This window comes from Nicotiana tomentosiformis, chromosome 7 (assembly GCF_000390325.3).
Source record: "Nicotiana tomentosiformis chromosome 7, ASM39032v3, whole genome shotgun sequence".
Lineage (NCBI taxonomy): Eukaryota > Viridiplantae > Streptophyta > Magnoliopsida > Solanales > Solanaceae > Nicotiana > Nicotiana tomentosiformis.
In genome coordinates, this window is record NC_090818.1 from 50,243,072 (window position 1) to 50,252,515 (window position 9,444).

At 34.4% G+C, this 9,444-nt stretch overlaps 1 protein-coding gene across 1 annotated transcript; it reads right to left on the reverse strand.

Moving 5' to 3' along the window:
* Nucleotides 1-1,561: 1,561 nt before the first annotated feature.
* LOC104117679 (small ubiquitin-related modifier 1-like) lies at nt 1,562-4,694 on the reverse strand. Its single transcript, XM_009628751.4, has 3 exons — nt 4,535-4,694; nt 2,311-2,460; nt 1,562-2,169 (listed from the first exon to the last, which is right to left on the reverse strand). The coding sequence occupies exons 1-3, from the start codon at nt 4,619-4,621 to the stop codon at nt 2,104-2,106; spliced, it is 303 nt and encodes a 100-aa protein (XP_009627046.1). The 5' UTR covers nt 4,622-4,694; the 3' UTR covers nt 1,562-2,103.
* Between the last annotated feature and the right edge of the window lie 4,750 nt (nt 4,695-9,444).

The window sequence follows — 9,444 nt, forward strand, 5'->3', positions numbered from 1 at the left end:
GACAAGGCTTTGTAAGCATTTGTGTAGATATTGAGAGCGGGAAAAACATTTCTCTATGTGCTGCTCACCTACAATGTATGAAAGAGTAAGGGGTCGTTTGGTTCGCGGCCAGATTTATCCCGAATCCTGGGATTGTAATCCCGGGATTAATAATCCCTGGATTATTTAGTACCAATGTTTTGTTTGGTTCGTTGGATGAAAATGGGATATACCGTGTATAATCCCAAACTTGTGTTTGGTTTGAAACTAAATAAACTTGAATTAATTTGTGTTTGGTTTGAAACTAAATAAACTTGAATAAATCATTTGTTTCCATTTTTAACCTTAGTTATTTTAGAGACTTAGATATATGTAATTCTTTTTAAAATAAGGATGGAGATATCACCTAAACCAAAAGAGATCTATAACTCTATAGAATAGAAGTTCTGTAATGTTATAATCCTTGCCTTGTAATATTCTAGAATCAAAAGATTGGATCACTACTTTATTATTGTTTAATGCTTGTCTTTTTGAAAATGTTCTAGGCCGGTTCCAAAATTGACCACATAAATTTTATAATCCATATCATATTCTCTGTTCATTCGTTGTGCTGTTATTGCTAATGGAGTTCAATTCGAATTAATAGGACTACTAGAATGAAAATCCGAACACATTTCATCAGTTCAAAAACAGTGAAAAGGGAAAGGTCTTAACGGGGATAACATGGTCATTTTTGAATCTTATCCTGGGAACTATGGAGTGGTATTAAATAATCCAAAATTGTGATATAAGTTTATCCCGGAATTAACTAATCCCTACAACCAAACATTGAATAAATTTAATCCCAATTCCTATACCACCTTATCTCACGTACCAGACGACCCCTAAGAGTTGGAAAAAGACGAACTTATTTTAAATAATTGTAACAATGTCCGCATTTATTCCGATAACCAGGTTAGTGAACAGTGGCACACTCAATTCCACTATTCCTATTGGAAGAAGTGGAATACAAAAAAAGGGAAGAGAAGGAGTGGAAATCAATTCCATGAAACATACGAGGGGAGCGATAAAACCGAAATGAAAAATGGATTTAACTGAAAATAAGTGTAAAATTTCTTGTGCAATCGAAACTTCGAAACGTTTGTTTCTTTATGTATATTGATTACACATTGAGGTTGACTTCCGTCATTTCAGATTCAGATGCTCTAACTACTGAACTGATGTCGATCTAAAAGAATAAGTTAGAAATTAGAGCCTTGTATAATATTTACACTTGTTAAGTCACCAGTCACGACTCATAGCTAGAAGTAGGTGAGATTTTTCAATTGGACAGTCTTTTTCGCTTTTGCTACTAATCTGCTAATAAAGTCGAAAAGCATTAGAATGTTTACTTTGGTTCTTAATCCGAAAGGTGCCTGTGTTCCTAATTCCGATTAATAACTGCAGATATTTTAAGAGAGAAATTTTGTGAACTGCTTTGGTTCTACAAGTCTATTTTAGCCCATAATTCATTTTTTAAGATGTAATTTTTACTCTACTTATATTTTAGGATTTGTTCTATATACAAGACTGCATACAAGACTTCCAAAATCCAACGATCCTCTTTTCTATATCGTTCCAATTAGGAACACAAATCCAACATCCTTTTTTTCTGTGTCGTTCCAGTCCTCTTTTCTATGTCGTTCCAATTTCATTGTCTGATTATTCCCAAACACAACATCCTCTTGCCTGACTTCCAGCATAATATACTGGTCCAGCATAATATGTTGGAAGTTCATACACATGTGCTCCAATCTCCAGTATATTATGCTGGAACTTTCCGCGTAGTGGAGTTCCAGCATAATATGCTGGAAGTTCATACAGAAATGCACCGATCTCCAGTATATTATGCTGGAACTTTCCGTGTTGCAGCAAAATAGTGGCTATTTTTCAATGACTCTGCAAACGCTGGCTATTTTTGAATGACCAGTCCGAAAACTGGCTAGCCCGTGCTATTTTTACGCCATAAGCAGCTCATTACTAGCCCGCCAGAGTACAAGCTAAACTACACTACTACACTCATAATAGTTCGGCCAATATATACTGAAGATAATTTAAGCTGCCCCAAAACCCTCTGATATAAAACTAACCCAAGGATCCACCAGTCTGATGCAGCATAGCATCAATTTCATCCCCATCCTCCATCTCGAGCTGTCAAAAAGAATATGGAAAAAGTAGTGAGACAACACATTACAGATTCTATGACATTTAGGGACATGAGGAAAGATATTTTCAAAACGAGAGGCAGGAAGAGGAATATTGGTTGGTGAAGAAAAAGGGCGAGGCAGAGACCTCATCGGGAGTTTGCTCGCTCCTGAGGCGACGACCATCAAACAAGAACGCAATAGAGTTGAAATCCACAGACTGCCTATCACAGTAAGCATTCATGAGCTTGTTCAGCTGTGTGCTTCTCTTGATCCTGAAAAACACCTCATTTCCGTCCTACAAAAATTGGTCAACTTCAGAGACCCCGTATACTGGAATATGGATTATTGTCACTCAGAAATTTTTCCACACGAACTTTGAGGATACGTGACCAACTTTGGCTATATAAAATTAGCCAAAACAAGCAAGAAGATGAACTAACTAGTAAAAATAAAATCACACAAGAAAGAACAAAAAGCAGAGAGTTCTTAAATACTACAGACATCAATAGTTATTCTGTTTTTAGTCCGAGATAATCAGGCTTCTTTTCTTTACAGTATCATCCAAAAAGATGAGGCATGTTCTGAAATCAAAACATACAACATTTATTTATTCAATTTTTGCTTTTGTTGTTTTGCCTCCTCTTTTCGAACTAACCCCTGTAGGAAGTTTAAGTTTTCAAATGATTATCAGTTAAGCCACATAAGAGAACAAAATATGGAATTAAGCATGAGAATATGAACAATAGTATGATAGAAGGGGATGGATGTTCCCAAGCAAATATACCTTTTAATACATATTAAGGTAATGGAAGCAGAATAGATTTGTATTGTTATTCACAAAGCGTAGATTTACCATGTATGCACAACACACTAATAACTATTTTTTTATGATGATGGTGTCCGGACCGGCTTGTGTGCACATCAATTATTCCACCAATGCCTCTCCCACTAGCACATGTATCTGATGACTTTGCCCACCAAGGTTTAGGCAAAAGGGAAGAAATCATCTAGTGTCTTTTGCCTATGCTGGAATTCGAACATGAGATTTCAAGGTTCTCCTCCCACTTCATTGACCACTAGGCAACTAGGCCACACACTTGGGTGAACACAGTAAAAATATTTGAGTCAAATCAAGAACTAAAAAACATAACACAAGCACACTACATGGAGCAACCATATATCTACATGATATCTTCATTTCACAAGGCCTTTTTAGTTTAGTGATGAACTCTTTAACTATAGCAGATATATCGAATAAATGAGTATATTAAACTGATCGAGAACTGCCACAGCTAAAGTGACTGTGCATTGGCCCTTGCCATCAGTTGTCAGCAGGAAAAAGAAAGCTAAAGTCCATACTCTCCTAGTCTCCTTTATCTACTACCACCCATTAAAAAAATTTACTGAGTACCGTAAAATAAATTGAATATCTGAATTTCATTGGAGGTGTACAAAGGGTAACAACCTAACAGTGTATCAGGATAAAGATCCAGTTGGTTATGGAGCAATACACTATTTAATTCTACCCATCTGAGTAAATTGAGAAGAAAAAATTAATTCAAAATATTCAAGACATTCAGAGTAAACGTGGTTTTAAGGTGGATTTCAGGATCAAATACATATTTTCAACAGTAATCAAAGACCATAATCGCAAAGTACAACTACAGAAAATCCAATTTCTCCAACTAGAACGGTGCAGAACGGTTCGTGGCAACAAAATAGAAACACCAATGTACTGCCTATGAGAAAAGGAAAAGTAAAACATTCAATCAATTCAAATCTTCAATATAAATTTCATACAATAAATCTTAAAATGACAAAGTAATAGGACGCAGAAAACATAATAGCAGTGATTAACCCCCACTCTCAGTGACTCCAAAATTAGAAACTAACCACAAATTAGAAACCCCAAATCTTTTAGGGTACAAAACATACTTTAACCAGAGAATAGCTATAATAACAATATCCTAAAGCTCGCAGATGCAAAAAGGCAGTGTTTTAGAGTTTCTCTAAAGCTCATATACCTAAGGAAGAGTAACATATTACATGGAATGCTTTAACTGGAACTAGAACAGAAACATTATGCTGCAAAATAAGAGTTAAAAAAGAAGACATTACTAACATTTGGGAAACCAGAACGATCAAAGACAGATGCAACAAAATATAAAGGCATGCCAAGCGAAAAAGAAAAGAAAGAAATAGAGGAGAAAAGCCCTAAAAGCAAAACCTAGTGTACCCCAAAACAAATTTTAAACCCTTAATAACAAAAGCCAATTGCAGAAAACTGGAAAAAACCCGAAGTGATCACTTGATTGCAGCCAAACGAAAAAAAAAAGTAAGCATACGTAAAAGGGAGAAAAAGAAGAGACCTGGCCCTTGACTTTGAGGTTGATATGAGCCGCCTGATCGGCTGGCTTCTTGTCCTCTTCTTGTTGAGTGACTCCTGATCCTGACATTCTCTCTTCTTCTCTTCTCACTTCTTACTTTGCTCCAATGCCCACTCCAAATATTCCTGCCATTTCTTTTTTGCTGGTGAAATCTTCTTATACCTCAGGAGTCGCGGCCTTATGAGTACACGGTCTAGATTCGTTTCTAATTTTAATCTGGCGGACGATATTGTTCCGTTCCATACGACGTCGTTACATGCCCAGCAAGGATGAAGAAAACCAAAGGACTAATATTTAAGAGGGTGTACAATTGTTTTTCTCGTAAAAAGTAAGAGAAAAACATTAATAACTTGATTACAGAAATATTTAAGTTACATAATATGTTTGTATCGAACAAATCTCGTCCGTACTTTATTCTTTGATGAACATATCGAATTAAATCGTAACTTTTATAAAAGGAATTTTTCTATAGCTACAAAATTAACATAATATTTAGTTGGTTTAGCTTGGTTTTCTATTAACAATAAATAACTAGATATTTTATAAAAAGTATACAAATCCAGTTAAAAGTTATAATTTATATACAAAAGTTAAGGACAAGGGGTGTAGGTGCTTGAAGCGGTGTCACGTGATACCGCTTCGTCAAAAATTTTTGTGATCCGTATGTAAAAATAATAAATAAAATTAAAATATTGCGTATGAATATTAAAAATGACACCGCTTGCCATTACAATAATTTATTCATTTGTTCACTTCTTTAAATATTGACACTGCTTATGAAAATTCATGTGTATGTCATTGGAATGTAATTTTTTTGTCATGCATAATACGATCAAAAGCTATACTTTGTACATAATTTTTTATTATATAGAATCAGTCAAACATATACAACTTACATACAAGTTGCATACAACTTGAATTCAATTATGTTAGTTGTATATTATTTGTACACCCGATATACAATTTGTATACAATTTATTTATGTCTTCCTTTTCGAGTTTCATTCTGAAATTCCAACCAAATCCAACTTGAGTTTTCACCGAACTCCCTCAAAGTTGAGATTAAACTTCAAAGAATATTCTCAGTCATTTGCAATAACATCTAATCTAAACAAATAACAATTTCACAAATTTTGATTTTCTAATTTAAAGTTTTGAAACTTTTTAATGACTATTAATGAAGCTTTTAATAAATTGTATGTTTATTTAGCACTAGTAACTAGTAAGTGTATTCTTTTAAGTTTTTCTTTGTAAATATTATTGTAGTTATTTCAATTTTGGCTTCAAAAATTTTAGAAAATGATATATCGCTTCACCTAGTTTTATTTTACGTAAAAAAAAATGAATGAATAAGTAATTAATTTGTAGTCTAGGATCTTCTAATTACGAAAAGCGTGAATTTTCTTTTGATGTCTTGTGTTAAGGATAAGAAGTGGCACTTTTGGAATGAAGCTTGTAAGTTTGCATTTTAGATTCAGCTTTATAACGAATACGAGTTGTGACTAACGTTATTTCCTAAACGTTTGTTAGCTCAGAATGTACTGTACGCATGTAAATAGCATCCCACATATGTGATTTGCACATTTATAATATTCTCATAAGAATAGCATTTAAGTAAAACTATATTTAGCCAAAAGTACACTTCTTGAAAAAAAAAATTGTATTGTTACTTGCCCCAGTAAGAAAAGGATAAACGAAACCAAAAGATTAATAGGTGCACAATCATATTTTCTCTTCAAAAGTAAATAAGAGAAAAACAATAATTTATTTACATAAAAATTAAGCTACATGCCTACATCTAATGTTTGTATTAAATTTACATGTCATTTAATTCATTTACACATGATAACTAGTATTTGTTTTTTTTGGTATAACTATCGATTTAGAGGGAAAGCGTTCCTTATTATCATAATATTTTTATTCTCATAGCTCAAATACGTGATCTATGAATAAGGATGGAGAGATCTTATATATCTCACTACATCTCTGAAAGAATGATTAAAAGTTTTCTTATAATTCAATCAGTTTGCCATTTTCAAGGTTTCCTAAAAATGCTTTTATCGGATGGCACGATTTAATGTTAACAAATTTTTCGAATTTTAGTCACTATCGTTCTTCTATATCAAATTGATCCCAGATTTTCGTTAAATGAAATATAACAATTGCGTCATCAAAGGATGTGATAAAGTAGCAAGTAGTCGTATATTCTTAACATGCTTGAGTTTTGGCCTATGGGTATGGAGTCACCTAAAGAAGGAGGGACTTTACCCCTCTTTCTCTAAAAGTAGGACTTTTCAACGCGAATTCAAATTGATTGGACCCCAAAATGAATATCAAATATCGAGAACCAGCTAAAAAAAATAGATACAACATTTCCATTTGTTTCCATATAAAACTTAGTAACTAGCATATTAAAATTCTGAAACAGATGCGGGTATTCTTATGCGAATCCGGAAGAAAATAACCATTTAGGGGTCGTTTGGTATGAGGTATAAGAAGGTATAGTGCTGGTATAAAACTTTAATACTATCTTAATACTTTGTTTGGTTAGCAAACCTGGTATTAGTTATCCCGGGATTAAAATTAGTACCGGGATAACTTATATCTTGTAGAGGGTGGAGTAATTAGTGTCGGGATAACTTATACCTTCTTCTTAGAAATTATGCAATTGTCATTTTTAATATAACATACCAAACAATGGATAAAAAATAATATCATAATAACTAATCTCAACATAACTTATTCCGACATAAGCCGTATTCAAACCAAAAGACCCTTAATGAGCCATGAATATTGAACTGGCAGGAACCATCGAGCTGTCACCCTGTTCGATTCATATACTCCCAAGTGATATAGGAGTTTCGGGCCAGCCCACTTGGAGTTAACGGCCTACGGAATTCAGCTTTTTGTTTTTCCTTGAAGAATTAATTTAAATAATCGTTTACTTAATCGCTTAAACTAAAAATAATAAATGAATATTATATATATATATATATTATATATAATTAATGTATAATTTATATATACCGATTAAAAAAATATATAACGAATCTGACATGCTATATGTGTAAAGATCCATCCTCTCTCATTTAGAAACAACTGCAAATAGGGGTGTTCATGGTTTGGTTCGCATCTATTTTTTCCTAAACACATTACGTCGACTATATTTTCAACATAACACTATCAAGTCAATTGCTCTTTAAGAAATCTATCATTTACCAAAATATATTGATGATAATTGAATCAATATGTGATGAATAATTTAAGGATTAAATTAAAATTATTATAGTTTTGTTTTTAACATGAAATGGATTTTTGTACTTAGCAAAAATAAATTACTAATCAAACTAGAATGTAAAAGCAAAGAACTAAATTATTGTAATAGCAAAGAATTAGACTAACAGTGCAGATACTTTTTAAAAATTTTGTATAAAAATATACATATATAGGTGTAATAATAAATTTTAAATAGCTACTTCTATAGTCGGTTTAATTTTTTACGGGTTTTTTATTAAACCAAAACCAAATTAAATTCGAGATTTTTAAAATTCAAAACCAAAACCAAACCATATAAAAAAAACGATCAACTTTTTTTTGTCGATTAATTCGATTTTTCGGATTTTTATGAACATCCTTAACTGCAAAACAAGTACTCCTCGCTCCAATTGACTTTCGCTTTTTGATATATCTCAATTGCAGGCGCATTAAGGTGGAGGAGGTCGTGGGGGCTTTGCGTAAGATGAGTAGGAGTAGAGCGCCTGGGCCAGACAAAATTCCGGTTAAGTTTTGGAAGTGTGTGGGTAGAGCAGGCTTGGAGTGGCTGACTGGGTTGTTCAATGTAATGTTTAGAACGAAGAGGATGCCGGATGAGTAGAGGTGGAGTACAGTGGTACCATTGTACAAGAACAAAGGTGATATCCAGTGTTGTAACAATTATAGGGGTATCAAGTTACTAAGCCATACCATGAAAGTTTAGGAAAGGGTGGTGGAGGTGAGGGTGAGGAAGACAGTATCTATATCCGAATACCAGTTTGGGTTTATGTTGGGTCACTCAACTACAGAAGCTATCCACCTTATTAGGAGGTTGGTATGCACATGGTATTTATTGACTTGGAGAAAGCGTATGGCAAGGTCCCTAAGGATGTGCTCTGAAGATGTCTTGAGGCAAAGGGTGTGCCGGTAGCTTACATCATAGCGATCAAGGACATATATAATGGACCTAAGACTAAGATTAGGACCGTGGGATGCAACTCAGAGCATTTTTCGGTTGTTATGGGGTTACACCAAGGCTCTGCGCTTAGTCCGTTCTTATTTTCCTTGGTGATGGATGCACTCACACACCATATTCAAGTGGATGTGCCATGGTGTTTGTTATTTGCTGATGACATAGTTTTAATTGATGAGACGCGGGACGGTGTTAACGAGCGGTTGGAGGTTTGTAGACAGGCTCTCAAGTCTAAGGGTTTCAAGTTGAGCAGGTCTAAAACAGAGTACCTAGAGTGCAAGTTCAGTGCTGAGTCGAGGGTAGTAGGCAGGGATGTGAGGCTTGGATCACAGGTCATTCCCAAGAGAGGTAATTTCAAGTACCTTGGGTCGGTTATTCATGGGGACGGAGAGATCGACGAGGACGTCACTAAGCGTATAGGGGCAGGCTAGATGAAATTGAGGCTAGCATCTGGAGTCTTGTATGACAAGAAAGTGCCACCGATATTCAAAGGTAAGTTTTATAGAGATGTAGTTAGACCGGCCATGTTGTATGGGGCAGAGTGTTGGCCGGTTAAGAACTCTCATATCCAGAAGATGAAGGTCGCACAGATGAGGATGTTGAGGTGGATGTGCGGGCATACTAGGATGGATAAGATTAGGAATGAAGTTATCTGGAAGAAGGTGGGT

Excerpts from the sequence above, each read along its gene's own strand:
- LOC104117679 (XM_009628751.4), bottom strand. The coding sequence starts at position 4,621 with ATGTCAGGATCAGGAGTCACTCAACAAGAAGAGGACAAGAAGCCAGCC. Across the intron at positions 2,461-4,534 it reads ACCTCAAAGTCAAGGGCCAG|GACGGAAATGAGGTGTTTTT; the intron begins GTCTCTTCTTTT and ends CAATTTTTGTAG. Across the intron at positions 2,170-2,310 it reads GCGAGCAAACTCCCGATGAG|CTCGAGATGGAGGATGGGGA; the intron begins GTCTCTGCCTCG and ends TCTTTTTGACAG.